We start from the raw sequence: 20,803 nt of genomic DNA on the forward strand, positions 1-20,803 counted from the left end.
CACACTCTTGCACACTCGTGCACACTCACGCACACTCTTGCACACTCGTGCACACTCGTGCACACTCACTCACACTCTTGCACACTCACTCACACTCTTGCACACTCGTGCACACTCGTGCACACTCACTCACTCTCTTGCACACTCGTGCACACTCACTCACTCTCTTGCACACTCGTGCACACTCACTCACACTCCTGCACGCTCTTGCACACTCACTCACACTCTTGCACACTTGTGCACACTTGTGCACACTCACTCACACTCTTGCACACTTGTGCACACTCACTCACACTCGTGCACACTCACTCACGCTCTTGCACACTTGTGCACACTCTTTCACACTCTTGCACACTCGTGCACACTCTTGCACACTTGTGCACACTCACACTCGTGCACACTCCTGCACACTCGTGCACACTTACACACAGTTACTCACACTCTTGCACACTCGTGCACACTCCTGCACACTACTCACACTCTTGCACACTTGTGCACCATGTCCTTGGCACATGGCTGAGCACCCCATCCACATGGGGGGCCATCCCCAGGTGTGGAGCTTCCTTGGGTCCTGAGTGCCCTGAAAAGAGCAGAGAAACAGCAGAAGGACAGTGCCCAGCATCCCTGCATCCCTGCATCCCTGCATCCCTGCACCCCTGCACCCCTGCATCCCTGCACCCCTGCATCCCTCCTGGGCCAGGACAGCCCGTTAGTCCCATTCATTTCCCCCTATGCTTCATCCCCACAAGCACTCTGGGGTTTTATATTTGGGGGTTTGGGGTTTTCCCCCCTTTCCAGAGTGAAATATTGATCAGGTCCCTGCTATCTTCCCCCCCCTCCTCCATCTCACTTACCTCCTGGCTGCCCTGCTTCCCTCATAGACTGAAGGGTGGGGTGTGGGAGAAAATCAAAATAATGGGATAATAAATGACCCAGGGAGTTGAAACCCAGCTGAAAGCCAGGCTGCTCTGGCTGGTCTGGGAGGAGGCTTCCCAGCAGGGAAGGTTTGGTTTGAGGGTATTTTTGGAGCTGAACAGCATCCAGGGGTGGACAATTTCTTCTCAGGTGACCCATCAGATAAAGCCTCTCCCAAAACAGTCAGGCTGGGAAGTTTGAGCCATAACTCAAATCTGAGATGGAAAAAAAAAATCCCACCCCAATTTCTTTACTTATTTTAATCCTTTGGCTCCAGGAGCAGGTGTCCTGCACCTGCAGTCTGTGGAGAGTGGCCAGGGCTGTGTGGGGTTGTGAGCTCCCATCACCTGGGCTGCAGCTCGCCCTGGTTCCCTCCTGCCCATCAGAATTAGGCAGCCCGTTTGAGCAGGTTTATGATAATCATCAAATAACTCGTTCATTGACAGCACGTCAGGCTGAGGAGACTGACTGGGCCCTCGTTTGCTGATTGCTAATTAGCTTAACATTCCTAATCCCTCATTAGTGACTATGAAGTAAGCTCTGAAATATGAGGTCAGCCCTAATCAGCGTTTAAAATGTAAAGCCCACTGGCACATGAGGGAGGATGGAGGGGGTGGCTGCAGGCCAGCCCTGGGTGCTTCCACGGTCACAGGGAGTGAGGCTGCACAGAGCAGAGGCAGATGGCAAGAGTTAAACCCTGTGGAGCCACAGACACCTGCACACCCCCCGAGCTCAGCCCCTGCACTCAGTGCCCTGGATCCACACGGGAACAGGCAGAAATGTGGGGTGCAGCACTTGAGGGGCCCCAAGTTCCTCTGGAGTCCCCAGTGCACCCAACAGCAATTCCAGCTGGGGCTTCCATTGCGGGCAGACTGTTTACAGAATCACAGAATATTCTGAGTTGGAAGGGATCCACAAGGACCATGAGGCCAATTGTAAAGTGAATGGCCCATACAGGGATCAAACCCATCAGCACCATGCTCTGACCAGCAGTGCACCTGTGCAGGATGCTCTGGCTTTCCCCCCAGGTCCCACCTTCAAGATTCCAGGTTAGCTGCAGGCAGCCAGGCTGCTGGCAGTGGGACTCACCCACACCCTCTGATCCTGGGGGAAGGAGTCAAATCTCAGTGTTGGCAAGTGGGCACCAAAGTGCACTGGGCTGCCACTTCCATGCCATCATTTGGGAGGAAAAAATGGCCCTAAGTTGTTGTGGTTCGATCCTCTGGGAGAATAAACTGTTGTGGACTGAGAGATACTTATTCCTGGCTGGGGAAACCTCTACAGGAGGGCTGTGGACGTTAAAATACCCTAATTAAACTCCAACTAGTGAGCCTTGGAAAAGGAGAAAAATATCTTTAAAATAACCCTAATTAAACTGCAGCTAGTCAGCCTTGAAAAACGAGAAAAATATCTCTGTTTCCATGAAAATGTAATTTGAAAAGCCCTTGCACCAAACTCTGCTCATCCAGGGCGCTGCTCCCACCTCAGGCTGTGCTGCCGGAGAGGATGCTCTGGGTTCGGGCCGTGGGGCAGAGCCGTGGGGCGGGCTGGGAGCCTTTGCCACCACGGACAGGGGGGTTATTCCAGGGGAGGCGCCGCTGTCCCCTCGCCCGCTCCCGTCCCCCGGGCCCGCTCGGCGTGGGCAGGAGCATCTCTCTTTCATGAGCGCACGTCAGCGATGACGCCCGGCCAGCGCTGCCGGCAGAGGCACCGCAAATCTCCTGCGGACGGAGCCGAGCTTCGCCCCCGATCCGCGCTCCGCAGCGTCCCTGGAGCACGGAGACACGGGATATTTTGAGCATCCTTGGCAGCAGCGAATGAGGATTAGTCCAATCCCCCCAGACATGAACGTCTCCCCAGCTCTATTTCCAAGGACAGGAATAGCCTTTGAAGGCTTTTCCATGTGGAGGGCACCACGTGGAACACCTGCAAATGTTAAAAGCGAAGATCTGTTTCTGGAAAGGTTTTGGGTGGTGCAGCATCAAGGCTGCCTAAATGAGTGGGTGAAAAAGGGGCTGTGTAGCACCTGCTGGCTCTTGCCCCATGGCTAATCCAAGCCCATGCCAAGCCCCTGCCCTCTGGATTTTATTGTGCATCTAATTCCTGCACCCATCAGACACGGTGTGCAGTTGTGGCCAGTCACATCCTCATCTTGCTCAGCCAAGTTTCACATCTGACAGGTTTTTACCCCTTTTGCCCTTTACATGGACCCTGCATTAGCAGGGACACAAAACACTATAAACTTACAGACTTGGTGGAGGATGGCAAATTCTGGGCTTGAGTTCCAGAGTGGAAAGCTTTGGCTTAGCCACACACCTGGCCTGTGGAGCAGAAAATCCCAAACAGCCTGGCAGAGTTACTCCTGTACCCAGACACTCCACAGGCCATTTTCTGCCCCATCAAGCAGCTGGTTGAGCAGGCAGGTTGGGAGTACAGCCACCACCAGAGCTATGAGAAACTGAGGGGAGACCAACCAAGAGACAAACACGAGTTTGGATTTATGTAAAAAAAAAAAAATTATTTATTTTGGAGGAGGATTTGAACATCGACATGCAGGTACAACATGAATAAAAATTATTGCACCGCTATTATGTGGCAATTGTTCAAGTTTCTAAAAACACAGAAATTCCACACTTTCTCTTATCTAGCTAAGTGCTGAGTGACACGGCTTGGCAGAGCCCAGCGCAGGAGGTGCTCTCACAGCCACCTGGATATGGTAATCGAACACAACGTAAACACACACTTCTGTCAAATCTTCTACTAGAAGTACAGAATTATCCTTCACATCCAGTAAGAGAAAACCAGAGAAAGACTTTATCCTCCCCTCTTCGGAAGAAAAACAAAACAAAACAAAACAAAAAAATTACTCCAAATCACACCTTAATGCAAGTGTGGCAAACAAACCCACAGGTCACTCCTACCCCTTCCCCCACAAGCGCTCTTTAGTACAGCAGCAGCCAAAGGCCTCCAACATTCAGACCCAGGAGTGGCCAGTACAACACTAAAGTCTAATATTTACAATAAATATCATCCATTTCTCTTAGTTTGCAACAGTAAGAGACAAAGGGAAAAATAACACTGAGGCACGGGGCAGGGATGCAGGAGCAGAGAGGAGCTGCGGAGGCCGAACCAGCTGAGGCGCCGCCATCCCAACACAGGTGAGGAGCAGGAGACACATCCAAGCTGACAGGAGGGAAGAGGGGAACAAAGCAGGGAAGCAGCATATTTGGATGGTGACATGCACGGCTCATTCTCCAAACACACACCTCACGCTTGTGGCTCCCACCTCACTGGGAACACACTCCTGCCCCTCAGACACAGCTTTTCCAACTTCCTGTTCCTTCCCAACACATTCTGCGAGCTTTTTTTTTTTTTTGAGAAGGTATTTAAGGAATTTATAGCAGAGCAAGGAATAAGTCTTGGTGTACCTACTTGGCTTATTATCAAAATTTAATAGAGAAAGTCTTTTTGCCCAAACCTTTTGCTAAAGTGCGCCATGTAAATTTGACAGCAGGTAGAACAGGGATGATGGGGCACCTGGCACACTGAGGGAAACTGCAGGACTGAGCAAGAGCAGGGGATTCTTCGCTAGAATGCTTTCCTGGCAGCGCTGTTTGGCTTTGGCTTCCAAAAAACCAGGGATTTTTAATTGCACTGACCACTCTGTACCGTAGCTACAAAAGAGGCAATGAAACACATACCTCACCTTTTCTTTGGCCAACAGAGGCAAAAGCAGCAAAAGCTGCGACATAGCAAGGGTTTTCACTCCTCCTTTTATGCCTAGGAAAGGATAATTCTGCAATTCAGCATGGGAAGCAGTGCCTGCAAAGGCAGGGAGTCAGCAGCTCACAGCTGTACTGTCACAGGGTCCCACCCCTGCCCGTGGGGCATGAACCAGGTTACCCAGCCTGGCTCACACCCCGTGCTCACCTCCTACGAGCAGTGGTCAGTCTTCTCCTCAGCTTTTTTAAATACAGAAGGAAAAGGGGGACCTGCCACCCAGAGAACAGCCAGCTCAGACCACGTCCTCACACCACTCCTTAATTTACACAGACACTTCCATCTCGCCAAGGTCAGGTGCTCTCAGGAGATCAGCTTGTCAAGGAGGCTTGTCTTTCTAATTACCACAGACTCAGGATGCCAAATCCACTTTTCACTATTCCTGTCCATGCCATAATATCCTGCGCTGTTTCTCAACAGTTTTTTAGCAGATCAACCCATCAGGGAGAAAACCAGCCAGGCAAGTACCAGACCCTGCCAAGTCTGTTCCTTACTTGCTACTGCTCTAAATCAGCACTGAATGATGCTCACCACCAAGAGCACTTGGAGAGGCTGGAGAGACCCAGGACCCTGACAAGGCAGTGGAAATACTGTGGTTTGTAATTGCAAACCAAGTGTATATGAGCAGCCTAGGAATTCCAGGGAAAAGAGCAGAGAGACAGCACAGCAGGCTCTGCTCTCAGTACCACCACAACCAGGTTTATTAAGGTGTTACCTGGGAGCTCTGAGGCTTTGGTTAGTGTAGTAGCAACACCATACATGTTCACACTGACACACGGAGTAAACACTCATTTAAACATGTTTAAAGAAAAAAAAGCTCAAACCAAACCAAACCTTGGTCCAGAAATGAAATCCAAGCAGCCAAAATCAAGTATATAATGGGGAGAATCAATTGCTACACAGAAAGAAACAGGGTGAGATTCCAGAGATTTTTTTCGAGTCGTGGGTTGTACCGAAATCAGATTAAAAGAGACAGAGAAAATATATTCCTATATAATAAACATATTTGCATTCAGGGGAAGCGAATCAAAACTTCAAGTTCAGAGAAAGCCAAGACAGTGAAGGAAGCAGCAGTGTAAGGAAATCAGACCAACAGAGATGGGGTTTAGCCTGGAATACTGTTGCACAGTCATTCTGCTTCTGAGTAAGCAGGGAGCAGGGAGCTATCCCTCACGGGTGATCCGCAGGGAGATCCACTCAGACAAGATGAGGATACAAGCTGAGCACAATCTGGGACAAATGATGGGAGTGTTCCTTGAGAGGAACCTTTAATTGGATGAAGAAATGGCTTACAGTGCTACAGGTATCACCACTCAACACATTTATTGGTGCATTATTATTGGTCTAGTCCTCAGCAAGGAGCACTGTCACCCAGAGTCGGTCACACTTAGAGCAAAGCGATGTCTAAACCTAGGAGCAAAGAGTAAGCTTTTAATGCAAAGTGACCCCAGCAGTGGAAATGATCTAGCTATTACAGCTGAAATCTGAAAATATCACATGTGTTTTAAAGTCTGCTTGCAGCTGGACCACAGAACTCGAGGAGTCTGAACTCTTCATAGGTTTGTTTTTAAAATGGGCAGATTCAGAAAACTCAGCAAGTTTCCCTCGCCCCAATTCAGAAATGTTAAGGGACACCTTAAAATCCCTACCTATTTAGACTCACCAAGAGAAGGAAAAGTCTCCAAAGGTCGTTTTTCATTGAGATAACTTTGCCAGACACGCTGGAGAATATGCAACTACAAATGTTTCTACTTTAAAACCAACCTACAGGCACCCCTTTCCTGGGGTCACTTACTCCAAGGCAGGGCAAGTTATGAACTGAAGCCAGAGAAAGGAAGATAAAACATCTCTAAAATTTTAAAAACTGAGGGAAAAGTTGCCATGTGTCCCATACAGAAAAGTAAAAACAATCCCAAAAAAGCCAGCTCATGGATTGGAGATTTCTCTTTCTGATAATTCCATTGAAAAATACTCTTACTTGTTTTAAAGAGAAGACAGGGATCTCTCTCTGTCCAGTCTCTCCAGCCAAGTCCTTTGTCTCCACATCCTCTAAGGACACAGGACTGTGAAGACACATGGTGACAAAGAGGTTTTACTCGCACCAAAGATGGTCTGTAGTTTCAGAATAACTTGCAGACAAGAGCATAGGTTCTTATTCTTGTCAAGGGACATCAGATTGTAAAACTGGAGCAAAAACTTGACATTTGCGAATTTCAATGGAATTTCAAAGAGAATGCTGAAAAGCAGAAATTTAAAAACAAGCTGCCTTTTTTGCACACAGATTTTTGGGATCTCAAATAAAAGCAGAATTAGAGGGAGGAGCACATCAGGCCCTAAACTCAGGCAAAATAAAAGATGTGGAAGGGAAAAAAATGAAATCAAAGTGTTTCTTAAGCCCTGCTTTAAAGATACCCTGTTCTAAAGAGACCTCAAACAGCAAGCACTACTGTGTACAAAAATAGAATAGCAAGGATGAAAAAACACAAAAAACAGTATGAAAAAAACCCTCCCAAAAATAGATGTACACAAGTTCTATTTTATATTAGTGTATATTACAAAATTCAAACATGCAGTCTCTATTTTGAATGTAGAACGCTCCAGTCCATGAGTACCAGCGATGCTGCTATGTTTTCTTTACAGCATCATCATGTGACAGGGGAAAGTCTTGTATTTTTAACTGATTTCCAACCTCTTTGCTTTTTGCTTGTGCCAGAGTCCCTTCTTTACAGGGCCTCGTGCTGCCATCTGGCAGAGGAGATGCTCTCAGAGCTGCTGGTCCAAGAGCATGAGACAGCTCTTTTGACGGAGTGATTTTGCAGCTCCCTGCCAACGCCTCAGATGCTTTAGCACTGCAAAAAAGTGCCTCCTTTTTGACCACCACAGGACATGTTGCCTCCTTTTTGGCCCCCACGGGACACACTGCCTCCCAGGGCTTTGCTGGGTGCAAGGACTCTGCACAGGACCCACTCGTCGTGGTCGGACCATCTGTGCTGGAGGGTTTGGCTTTCTCTTGACATTCTCCTACTTGTGAAATTTCCTGCCTTTTTTGTTTCAAATCTCTCTCCTCTTTAGAAGAGGCCCCCAAATCCTTTCTGGTTTCCACCTCTCCAGACCCAGACATACTGAGCTTCAAAGGGCCCAACACGCTCTGGGCCAGGGGCGCCAACTGGGACACGGAGATGGCGCCGGGGATGAGGAGTGGGGAGGACACGGGTCCTGCTGGGCTGGTTTTGCTGGAGGTTAAAGCCCCCTCTGCCTGGGATGAGCTGGGCTGCTGCTTGTCAGGGCTAGGACTTCTTTGGGATGTTTCACTGGCGCTCCCAGGAGACAGAAATGAGGAGCTGTGCTGTTCCACAGGCTGAGACGTCTCCTGGCGACCCTTCTCGCCGCGGTCCGGGCGGCTCCCTGCCACAGGAGTGCTCGTGTTTGCTGGGCACCATGAGGAAAGTGCCAGCAGGGGTTCAGAATCCTGGTTTTTCTGACTGCTTTCTGTTAGCACAGGCTCTTTCAAGTCAAGTTTACCACAGGAGGTTCCAGAAGAATCACCTTCTTCAAGTTCCAGGAGTTTGATAGATGGGCACTGCATATGTTCTGTGAGATCTACTGGTTTTTGAGTACCTGGAGTTCTCCCAAGATCTTTGATTGCTTCAGAAGATCTGTCTTTTGGACCAAAACACTCTAAAGTTTTGTTTTCTGGCAATTTATGCTCCTTTGCAGTTGTTTCTGATTTTAGGGATGGCTTTTCTGAGTTAGCTAGTTTTTCTGTAGCAGTTCTTGAGGGGAGCTCTGGCGGGGAGGGGTGCACACTGATTTGCAGCGGCTCTGAAACAGGCTTTGCTTGTTGAGTATTTCCCTTCTGCAAATCTTCTGTAGCTTTTGGATCTTCAGGTAGAAAGGCATCATCTTCAATACTATCCTTGCTTTCCAATTTAGATGAAAACTTATTATCCTCATTAAAAGAATCCGAGCCTTGGTCTCCACTGCCACGGGGCTTGTCCACCCTTCTCCCATCCTGACTATCTTCCGAACCATCATCTGTTTCATCTTCAGAAGAATCTACTTCCCTGATGGCCTCCTGCTTTTGCAGGGACTCCCTCCTCTCCACCCTGTCCTGCCGAATGGCACCCAGCTTCCGCGAGCCCGGCTTCTGCAGCATCCCTTTTTCCGCCAGCCCGAGTTTGCCGCCCGTCGTTTCGTTGGCAGATTCCTGCAGGCTCTGGAGGCTGGGATCCCTCTGCAACATCTCCTTCTTGAACTCAGAGTGGGAGATATCCAAGCTATGCTTCCGTGAGGAGCCCAGCTTCTTCTCAGAGGAGGACAGAGAGGCCGCCAGTTTCTCGGCCGACTGCACTCTCTTCAGCAAAGGAGACCGAGGGGGCTCGGCACTTTTGGGGCGAGAAATTTGTCTCACCAGTGGTGGAGAGGAGTGTAGTTTTACTGGGAAAGACTGGATGATACTGGAGCTGCCAATTGAGTGCCCTGGCAAAGGAGATGGGGAGCGCTGCGGCGACGTGGACTGCGGGGTTGGTGATGGAGTGTGAGCCAGCGGGGACAGAGGGATGTTTCCTGCAGATTTACGCCTTGGAGATCTGTACTGCCTCTGGAGCTTTGGTGCTAGGCCATGCAGGGAGCTGGGTCGGATGTGTCCAGAGCTGGCTGGAGAATTGGGAACACTGGAACTGGGAGAGCTGCTCTGAGAAGAATTGCCACCAACTTAAAAGAAAAAAAAAAAACAAAACAAAAAGAACAAAGGAAAAAATACCAAGAAGATTAATACCTATTTGGCCATTAAAACAAATTATTGGAAATAAGTCAAGACACAATGCTATGTTACTCCAAAGCACAGCAGTGATATTGAAGGCAACATTGCCAGGCTTCTGATGGAAATTCACATCATTAGCACCCAACACCAGAGCACAGTAAGAAACACTCCGCTATGAGAACACTTTTCTGGAAAAAAACACCTTTGATCAGACAAACCACGTGTTTCATTGCTATTCTCTGGATGCAAATCTCTTTATTCCAGCAGCTGATTCAATTTTCAAATATGACTTTGCCACACTGTTTTGATTTCTTTTCTCTGAACACAGAAAATGTGTCAAACTGCTATGAAAAGATTGCGACTTATAACACACATTTTCATCAAAGTGGAAGGATGCTGTAGTACAGCAAGTGCATTCTTAAAAGGATGTATGGATTCTCATTTTTAAATGAAGCAATGAACAAGAACACATCCATCCTTAAGGTAATTGACATCACTGCTGCCATCTGCTTCACAAAGAGACCTGCTACCTGCTGCTGTGTATTTTATTTCCAAAATTAATCAATCAGCAAAAGTCTCCTCCAGTATTTTCTGTTCTTGTTTGACCAGATTTTTTAGCTTAGTTTTGTTTTGTTTCTCATCTCTTTTTTTTACCTGAGTGTACAGACTCTGGAGTGGATCTGTAGCTCTGGGTTGGTGACCGAGGAGACAGGTTGTGAGTTGGAGAGCCAGGCACACTTTCTCCAGATGACAGAGACCGGTTCAAGGATGATAAACTCCGGCTGGTGTGAAGCAGCGATGCTTGTTTAGTGATCTTCCTCAACAGAGAACTCTTCTTCTTACTGGGGAAGAGCATTCAAAAGGTGTTTACAAGCCCAAATGATTTATTTACCTTTACTAGCATATTTCAGACAATTTTGTGTCACAGTAAAAGAGAAAAAAAAGGAAGAAAGGAAGAACTAAAGGACATACCTGCTGATATATATTATCTGCAAATGGATTTGACAAGAACTCTCCAATGATCTCTTACATTATCTTGGTTGCCCTTTAATTTTAACAGAGAAACATCAAAACAAACCTTTCCTGACCATCCTTTGTTTTGCTCTTCTTGTTCCTACGAGCCATCTTGGATTTGTAGCTGGCTTTTCGAGCTGGACCAACTTTGATGGATGTGTTCTCAAATGGTGTGGTGGAGATGGACACTTTATTTCCACTCTGTCAGACACAAGACAAAGAGACATTGCTTAAAAAATGGTTATTTGAAGCAGATTTGCAGGCAAAGCAGGTAGGCTGCTAGTTTATTGCTGCCTGCCATTTTGTAATCCTTTGTCAAACTCCATTTTTCCCCTCAGCATTTCCACCTATCATTTATTAAGGAATTGCCGAGAGAGAGCCCTCGTTAGTCAGGCTTTCACAAATGATTAGCTCAGACCCCAGCTGGTAGGTAAAGCTTCCCAGAGCAGGCAGAACACAGCATCTGACCTCTCCCATTGAGATCCCAAATGACTCAATTTAATACTTGTAATACTTGGAAACTTGAACAAAGTGATATTCTGTCACCAATCCTATTCCCAGGGCTCTGACTGATGGCAGATGTGAGCATATCAGGCATCTATCATGATGAATCTGCAACACAGAGCATGGCTTGTCTCACTCATGTTAAAAAAATAATAATCCTGACTGCCCCTCTATTTGCAATCCCAAAGACGTCTCTCTCTTGGAACAGTCCAGAACTTTGGGGTCTTTTTTCTGCAAACAGATGCTGCTCAGAGAGGTATCAAACACAAGTCATTTAACTGGATAATTTCAACACCAACCAGTACAAAGCTGCTCTTAAATACCACCAGGTGCTTTGTGCACACCTGTATTTCAGACAATGCCAAAATTACATACATTTTAAACAAGCTGCTCGTGTTTTCCAAAATGTAACAGTGCTGAGCCCCTACCTTCAGAATCAGCTCCACCACCTCGGTGTGCACCAGCCCGTGCACCGGCTCGCCGTTGACATGCGTGATCAGGTCCCCTTCCCGCAGACCTGCTTCGTTGGCTGGGCCCCCTTCCTCCACGTGCTGCCAACAACAAGGGGTGACTGCTCTGAGAAGGGGAATGTGCAAGGCCCTTGGCCCAGATGGGACTCAAAGCCCATCCATGTCACTTCTTGCCCCAGCCAGCACCTGCTGCTTCTGAGAAGGGGGAAAGAAATCACCCCTGGCATGGCCAAGCACAAAACCCTGTGCTCTTCCACCCCTCCCCAGCATCCCACCAGTCTTATCCTGATCCAAGGCAGCCAGGATGGTTAAGCTGATCGAGAGACCAGCTCTTTCCAAAGCAAAAGGCTTAACACACTTCCAAAAATTTTACAGTACTCAGGAATGTTACCCAGATGCTCTTGATTTCCAGACAAACATTCAGTCTCTTTCAGTTTCTTTGCCATCCCAAATCATTCCATGTACATGCTGGAACCCAAGGTGGCCAGCAGACTTTTAAGGAAGACTCTGCCATGTGTTTAAGGTGGCTATATTGCATTTCATCCCAAACAGAGGTTTTTTTCTACTTTCCATCCTTTATTAACCTATCCAACGCAAGACTTTTCCCCTGTGAACACATTGCCTTTCCCCTGTCCCTAGTCAGGAATGTAAGCCTCCTTGACCATGAGGAGACAGATGTGCAAGGGAATGCACATCTCTCCCTCAAGCCAGGAAAGATTCCAAATGAGTATCTTGGTAAACTCAGCATTGTTCAAGAAAAGCAAGGGAGGAGCAAGGCAAAAATTCAGTTTCAGATTATTTCTCTCAGAATGAGTGTTAAATAAGGACCAAAGGGTGTGAAGTCCATATCACCTAATGAACACAGAATTGCAAGGGAAAGAATAAATTACCTTTACCCTGACTGCATTCTCCCTACCTACACAATCCTAACAACACTGCTTCAGGGAATGGATCATTCCTAGAAGTCATCTACACTGACACAAAAGGAACACTGAGATCAAGTACCAGCAGCAGTGGGAAGGAAGCGATACAGACATGGAAACCAGACCTTTTAGCACAGCTCACAACTAAGCCAAGAGCTAAATCCCATGGCAATCACCATAGCAGCAGCGATGCTTTAAGGCTTGTAATCAATTCCAAGCGACTGCTTGGAAAACCCCAGCAGACTGAACTGATCAGAAGCAGGTTATAATCACTAACACAAGCCTGAATAAATTAGCTATAATGGGCCCTCATGCAACAACCCCAATAAAGAGAAAGAGGGTATGTACACAGAAACATGCTTCAAAGGATGTGCTGCAGGTGAGAGAAGGTGAATTCATGTAACCAGGAAGAAAAGAAGGAAAGAAAGATTGCTGTGGTTCTGTGATGGGCTTGAAAACTATTAGAAAACCCAAAGTGCTGTTATTTATTTATTTAGTTAGTTAGTTATCTAGAGATTCCCCCACCAAAAAGACAACTTTGTGTGTGATTAAGGAGAGAGAAAACAAGGTGGCAAAACACAATCTCAAAAGCTAAACCCCACACCCCTGGCTAGATGCATTTGTGGCCCCGAGGGTCCTGTGTGCAGAAAAGCAGAGACCTACCCAGACCATGTGATGCACAGTGTAGATATCACTGTCACCCATATAGACGCGAATGGCGCGCAGAGTGAAACCGTATTTCTTTCCAGCCCGATGGATGATGATTGGTGGTTTCAGGTTTGCGATAGCAGGAGAAAAGTCGCGGCTGGGTGAGGAGTCCCTCGAAGATGGGTTGGAGGAGAGAGAATGAGGTGACATTGGACTGGCCAATGGAGAACACGTGTGGTGATCTACAGTGATGACATAAAGGCGGGCAAAAATTAGGAAAACAGGCCTCCGAAAGAGAGAAAATTCTTGTTAGAGAACAGCTACGAAACCACATCTGCTAATGGTGTTAAAGCTGGTGGCCTTCACCAGAGCTGGGTCTGTCTGCAGCTTCAACTAATTCATGCTTTGTAATACAAACAGCAGAGTTTCCAAAAAGGCACATTTGGAGGTGTACATTTAGTGCACTGCTCATACAGAATTATGGTTGGGTCACGGTGTTCTCTACTTCTCTTTCCAGGATTTACAACCCATCATGAGCATTTGCTCTTGGCACAATCCTGCAACACCCCATTTCCAGGTTATCATGTATTATCCTCCTCCAGAAGATTGGATGTCTCTAGATCTTGGTGCAAGTTACACACTGGTGCTGAGATAAATCCAAATCAGTTAGTATTAACATAAAAGGAATGAGCAGGTGATCAGACAACAACTATGTCTAGGCAGTTTTGGTAGTGTTTTAAATTCACAGGGGCAAAAATATCTAAAATACTAGCTACTGCAGGGACTTTGCTACTGAAAAGCAACTTCACAAGTAACTTTTGAGTGAGTTTCCCAAATGAAAAGCCATGGGCTGGGCTATCAGATAAACTACCTGACTCTGCCTGCTGGTGGAATAACATCCACTTTTTAAAGTACAAAGCAAATACAGAACTCTCATTTTAAAGTGAAGCTGGTCAACATCAGTAAAATAAACCCAAAGAGCAGGAATACTAAATGCAGCTGTAGAAGGTAATCTCTAATCCATTAAGAAACACCTGCTGAATCGCCCAGCACATATTTACCTGGCAGATGAGAGCAGCTCTGGAGAAACCTTTGCTGGGTGATTAAATACACATTTTAGAGGTTTTCATGAGGGAGTTTGTAGTTCAAAAATCAACCGACGCCCAAAGCACAAGAAATGTGATGTGCATCACCACAAGGCTGCCGAGAGCTGGTGCACTCCTGCCTCCAGCACTGCTGGGAGGAACGGGCGGGCATCGCTCATGGCCCAGCTGCATTCCCTGCTCCCATCTAGGCAGGAACAGGCACAGCCCTGGAAATACAGCATGGTCTTATCCTCTGGAAAGGGACAAAATCCCTGTGGGGAGAAACTCCTTCTGCGGAACCAGTCTGTCACAGCTCAGAATGGCTGAGCTGCTCTCTAAGAGTTATTACCTGGCACTGGGAATTGTAAAGGTCTGGTTTTGCTTGTAGACAGAGCTGGACCAAGAAGGTGAGCAGTTCAGCGTTGACTTAGTGAGCTACTTACACTGTTCAGTTCTTGAGCACTCAATCTCAACCAAGTTATCTGGAGTTTCTGAAACTTCCCTGTGCATAAGTGCACCAGACACATTTCCTTCCCAAACAGCACTGTATTTAGCATGTGACCCCAAAAACCAGCACCTTGAGGGTTAAAACCATTTTGTGTCTCTATACCTCCTTGCTGCACCATTGTCTAGAGACCAGCTAGGAGTCAATTTAAACAAAACCAGGGGAAGAGCAGGGCCCAGCTGCCATTTGCAGAAGCTGCAGTCAGACCACACGCGCGGCGCTGCTGTCTGTGGCACAGCAGTGCTCATCAACCTGCGAGCAGGAAATATTAAACCGACTGTAAAAGTTAGCTCTCTCCCCTCCTGCCAGCCAAGGCTTTATTCCAGGAGAGTGAAGGGGGAGGATCTGTCTGCAGACCTTTTGTTTAGTGCTTGCAGATTCTGACAATGCCTCACCCAAGGCATTTCTTACCTGAGGGAATCAGGAGAGACAAGGCAGTAGCGGATGCTGATTTAATCACTTTATTGACAGGTCTCGAGGTGCGTTTCTCCCCTGATTCCCCAGAGAGCAACCTGTGTCGTGCCCGCCGCACTGCCAAATCGCTGATGGCTTTTGGAGTGGTAAAGTCTGGGCCTTCATTGCTATTACTGCGAGCTCGTGGATCAGAGAAATCTGCAGCGCTCCCAGCTACAGTTTAAATTAAAACAGATTAGAACCACAGGGAATTCCTAACAGTCTATTCCCCTACAGGCAAAATACATTAAATCAAAGTCATGTTTACATGAAGTCCAAGAGTAAATTTTCCTAAGAAGAAACCCCAGGGCTCGAATTTTTATTTACAGAAATGGTGTTATTCCGAACACAGAAAATTAGCAGCTTCTATTCTGCGGAAAAGCTCGCTAATGAAATCACATTGCTCAGTGGCAGTTCCATGAATCCTAAAGCCGTGGTGCACTTCTGCACACCATTTCAATGGGATCGCTCACAGATGAAAACTGGTTTATAGAAAGTGCTGCATTTTTACAACCAGCAAAAACTGTCAATCTCTAAGTTAAAACTGCCTGTAATAGAAGAGCCAGGTTCTACCAGAGTTGCACATAAAAAATCCACTTTAAGAGAAGGCTAAGGTACTCAATTCAGGGAAACTAAAAATGTAGATTGCAAAGACAACCTTAATTTGCCCCCTTCTATGCACTATGGCAATTTAGTCTTGAATTTCTTAACCTGCTACAATTACATATAAAATGAAAAGTATCCTTGAAGATCAGACTGGGCATGTAACAACAGCAGATGCTGGGGGTTGGGGGTCCTGTACTCAAGGCTGGTGCCTCAGTCCCCCATGTGATACCTTAAAGGGGCACTGTGAAAATACAGTAATTAGAATTTACAAGGTGGTTAGAAATGAAAGTGGTGAGCATCACAGCAACTCCACAAGGGAAATTAATCATTCTGTCTTCAAAAGCAAATTTTAAGCAGCATGCAATAAATAAAGCCTAAGGGCCACATTTTGAACAATGAGGACAGAACAAAACATTGATCATCGTTATTTAAGTGGGCAGCACTGCTGTGCATACTAAGTGAAGCAGGAAGTATCATGAAAATAAAAATGTGAAGCACTATTCCCATAGACCTCAGGACCAGATGCTTGTTCAACATTTAAGAGGCACAGAGTTTCAAATCAGGCTCCCAGACAATAAGAAACCCGGATTTGGAGGCTGCATGGGAAAAGGTGCCATATAAATTAGAGGAGCAGACTGAGACAGTGACAGGAATTAAACTCCTTTCAAGCCTCTGGCTTGGGGACACTGAAGCACTGGTATCCCTGGATTCCATGCACCAGATCAAAGACTGCTCTAATGTATTGAGCTCAGGGGAGCAGGCTGCCCAGGAGAACTTCATTTTTGCCAATCTCACATTGCAGATCCTCAAATTAGCAATGGAAGTGTTCTTGCCATTTTTAACAGGATGTTTCTAGGTCTTTAGCATGAAATTGAGAGCCCAAGGTTATGGCACCTATGCCAAGCAAGTATGAGGCAGCTTCCTTCCTTTACCCTTGCTCCTCTTCTTTCCATGGTGGCAGCACCAGGCCTCTTCAGGGAGCATGGGCAATGAAGGGGAAGGGGACAATTTTGGAGGAATTTCACAGACTGGATTGCAGAAGAGGAGTAATAAGATGTAGGAATCTTTGGCTTTACTCTGGAGGCAAATTTCTTCTAGCGCATTTCCACCTTCTGCTATCAGTCCCCCATCACATCTGCCCAGTGCCCTCCACCCTGTCCATTCTTGCTGCCATTCTGACTGCTTCCTCAGTACCCTTTCCTCTCCATTCTCAATGCATCACAATTGCTTTGCCTGCTTGTTCCCAGTTTGTCCCAGCAACTTGTTCCTTATTTTCTTACCCAGTTAGTCATTGTTATTCAACCCTACAATCTAGTCCTTCCCCTAATTATGCCTTCTTTCTCAAATTTTCTTTTGCCAACCTTCATTTCAACTTCCCCTCTTTCTTCCATTGTTCCAAATTTCCTTTTTTTCTCCCTCCTTACTACTTTGCAGCAGTTCCCAGCTCTGGCCTCCTCTGTTCTCAGAACAGGCAGCTTCACCCCCTTGTCCTCCCAATGCCCTGAAAGAGGCAGGAACTGGGAACACTCCAGCACCCAGAGCTCAGTCCTGCACTGCAGCAGCCCTGGGAACCATCACAGGAAGGTTCAGCTCAGCCCAGAGTTGGGGAAAAGCCCCAGGACAGTCAAAGTTGCTGAGAAACCAAACACTGACTTATAAGAGCCACTCTACTAAATTTAGGCTGCACTTTTCTGAAACAACAACTGGATGAATTTCGGCGTATTTGGCTGTTAAAATAGGCAGCATGTCCCTGACACAAGCCCCACTTCCCCAGCATATTTCAAGCCTCTCCAAACTCTTGGGATGAGCAAAACCACAGGAAGCAGGGATCTGTTGGTATGGATGACACCCACGTTCTCCAGCTCCAACTCAGCAGTGATCTGTTCTGATTAATGCTTAAATTAATGCTGTCTCAGGTAGGCACCCAGTGGTGTAAGTAGGCATAGATCATATGAATCTCAAACATGAGAAGACCTGAATCAATTTGAAGTGACAGGACTGAAATCTAAGACGCAATTTTGAGGAGATGAAACCACTGGCATTATTTCAAAGGCAAGCACATCCACAAAACCACACTAAAATATCTACATAGCATGAGGCACTCACATCCCCTGACACCCAGAGCCAGCTCTACAGAGCTCATCTCTGTAAGACAACAGGGACACAGCCTTCCTGGGGAGCAGGACACCCCGCACCAAGCACGTACCTGTCGGCGCTGCGGCGCTGCCGGCGGCCGTGGAGGGGGTGGTGGCTCCGGCATCCCCTTCCAGCTGCAGCTCGTGCTCCACAGGCTGCTCCGGGATGGGCAGGGGCAGCCCCTCCCGCGCCTGCACCGTGGACAGGAGCATCCCCTCGGACTGGGGCCGTTTGAGGGCGGCCCCCTCGTCCTCGGCGGAGATGGCGAAGCGCGGCATGTCCAGGAGCCCCGAGCAGCGGCGCCGCACCGTCAGCGGCGGGCTGGAGTCGCTCTCCGTGTGCGAGGACTCGGACATGGACAGGCGCTTGCGCAGGCTGCGGGCAGAACCAGACAGGGCCACAGTGAGCCAGGCCTTGGGGCTTGGAAGGGTGAAAACAGGACACGGACCCAACCCCGGTGTCCAAAACCAGACAAAGGTGAAGTTTGGTGGCCAAGTTACAACACTGGAAGTTAATAAAGGCTTGGGGCATCACTTGAGTTTAGATTTCCAGCTTCCAGGAAAGGAAGGGATAAAGAAAAATACAGTACAATGAACATGGTATTAAATATTATTTTTTTAAAAATCACAGTTGCAAAATACCAATCATCCTCCATGTTCCTTTTGGAATTAGCTGCATTTTTCTTTCAAAGTTGCTGTAAATTAGAAGCCAGGAAGGCCTAATGCAAAATGAAGTGCACCTCAGTTGTGAGTGCAATCTGTAAAACATTTTTAAGGGAGTCATACAGACTAGGTCAGAGCCACATTTTTTGCTCTTTCTAACGCCAAACATTAGTGTAAATGTTTTACGGGGGTTGCACAAAATGAGAGACATCCCTTTTATAAAGTAAGTTTTCAGTAATGCCAGAAACATGACAGGTACCCAAATTGTGGGTAGTCATGTATTTTACTGACATTTTTTATTAGAGCACAAGATTTTGCATATTCTGAACTTTTGAAACTTTGAACTTTCCTAATGATTTCTCTGCTTTGTAGCAAAAGGTCAAAGTCTGGCGACACCAGAATTTGCATTAATTTAAGAAAAAAACTGATGTGGGTACATGTCTGACGTAACATACAAAATCTTCCCTTAAGGTTAGAATACCTTTAAATTCATTAAAAGTATTTGCTGCACATTTAGATGATGTTAGTACTCAACTAGATACATTTAAGGACTGTATAGGCTCTCCACATTCACTTTTAGCTATCCAGCCCAGGCTTCTCTTGTAGAAACACAACACAAGAAGCTCTCCTCACTAAACACTGGTCACAGAAAGTTTTGGCTGGCCTTTCTTAGCTGCTGTGGGAGAAGAGGAGCCTCGGTTGCACAGAACTCACATTTCAGGAGAGCCGATGACCCAGCTGCGGTCCCGGCTCTTCAAGCCCCCCAGGCTGTCCAGCCGATCGTCCTTCTCCTCGCTCAGGCTCCGCTTGGTTGGAGGTGGAGTCTTCCTCTCCTCGTGGATGGAAAGTCTTTCCATGCTGCTGTACACCTGTGTGCAGAAAAGAGCCTCCTGAGCAGGGAAAACCAGCCCACAGGGCCTTTTCTGAGCAAGGGGAAAAGAATCTCCTCTTGAAATTCCCCCCTGGAAGCCTCAACTTGGTAATGTTCTTTGACCAAGTAACAGTGCAGGTGTGACGTGCTCAAGGTGTGCCAGGGAGGAAAGGAAAAAGGCCCAGCCTCAGAAACACTAAAATGCTTTTCTACAACAGCACCCAATGCCTCTCCTTTGAAAACACAACAGAAATAAAGACAAACTTCATGAAATTACTTTGATTTTTGGTTTTAACGATTCTCAAATCCAAGAGGAGCTATTGCTAAAGACAGCTGCACAACTCTTGAGGGCTGGCATCTGGATCTTGAAATCTTACTACACAAATTCACTTCAGTGATAGGCATCATGCTCATGACCCCATTTCATTATCAGTCTATCAGCATTGCCCCAAGCTTATTTCAGAACAAAAAAGTCCTGCCCTCCTCAAGGAATCTACTATAATGCTGACAGCTTAATGAAAGTGCCTTTCTTGGTTTTACAGCCGTCTTCAAATAATTAAATGATTAAGCAAAAAAATCCATCCTTTTAAAACTACACTTGACTGTGGACCTAATTTACATAAGAAGAGATTAATGAAAATAATGTTATTAAAAATTCAGAGCATCAACAAGATAACTATTAATAAATCATATGGCTGAATTGTCAGACAAGAATTTCAAAATATAATGAGCCTTTTATGCCTCCCACATTACAAATGCTGTATAATTTTCCAGGTCTTAAAATAAATTCATTAAAAGTGAACTTTCTCTTTGTGGCAAAAACATTGAACCCTAAAGAAAAGCTCCAGTCTAACAAATGAGTAATACTCATGGTGAGAAAAAGCAGAGAAAAGAAACTCTTACGTACTCATGAGAACTTTTTCAAAACACCAACTAATCCTCAGGTCCAATTTTAAACATACTTTTAGTGATGCAAATCAGGAGCAACTCCATTAAATTAAGAGTAACTGTTATTTAAACCACTGTAGCCTGGTTGAGGACAAAGAACAAACCGGTCCTTAAAAACTGACTTCAGCAGTGGAAAACTGGAGGAACTGTTGTGAAAAACCAAAATACCTTTCAGAACTCCTAAGTAAAATTCCTTCTCCCATCTCACTAAGAGGGAAATACAATTCATGAAGTGGTTGCCTCAAAACAGCATTTCTTCTCCCTTCTTCCCCTCTCAAACATATTATATTTTATCAGGAAGACCAATGTAGTCCTTTCCTTCTAGTTATGTATCTGAAAACACGAGAGGTTTTACATTTTGTAGAGGTCAGGTCATTCTTGCCACTTTCCTCTGGACTCCCATTTAATGGTCCATGTTCATTTTCAAGAACATTGCCCAGTACAGACCAGAATACTCCAGCTATGGCCTTCCTACTGGTAAGGCCAGTATGGAAAATTATTGCTTCCATAATTTGGCACAT

General features: G+C 46.4%; 1 protein-coding gene across 4 annotated transcripts in view; it reads right to left on the reverse strand.

The window, feature by feature from the left end:
* Positions 1 to 3,418: 3,418 nt before the first annotated feature.
* MAST2 (microtubule associated serine/threonine kinase 2) overlaps positions 3,419 to 20,803 on the reverse strand; it is a gene marked incomplete at its 5' end in the record, with an annotated part of 183,327 nt that continues 165,942 nt past the window's right edge. For all 4 annotated transcript variants that reach the window (XM_084211459.1, XM_084211458.1, XM_084211461.1 and 1 more), the window contains 8 exons: positions 3,419 to 9,408; positions 10,112 to 10,299; positions 10,536 to 10,672; positions 11,404 to 11,526; positions 13,032 to 13,258; positions 15,018 to 15,233; positions 17,872 to 18,176; positions 19,178 to 19,332. In XM_084211459.1, coding sequence (XP_084067585.1) covers positions 7,319 to 9,408; positions 10,112 to 10,299; positions 10,536 to 10,672; positions 11,404 to 11,526; positions 13,032 to 13,258; positions 15,018 to 15,233; positions 17,872 to 18,176; positions 19,178 to 19,332 — 3,441 coding nt within the window. In that variant the 3' untranslated portion in view covers positions 3,419 to 7,318. The remainder of the gene's footprint in view (positions 9,409 to 10,111; positions 10,300 to 10,535; positions 10,673 to 11,403; positions 11,527 to 13,031; positions 13,259 to 15,017; positions 15,234 to 17,871; positions 18,177 to 19,177; positions 19,333 to 20,803) is intronic.

The sequence above is a fragment of the Fringilla coelebs genome (assembly GCF_963513975.1).
Source record: "Fringilla coelebs genome assembly, chromosome: 9".
In the NCBI taxonomy this organism is placed as follows: domain Eukaryota; kingdom Metazoa; phylum Chordata; class Aves; order Passeriformes; family Fringillidae; genus Fringilla; species Fringilla coelebs.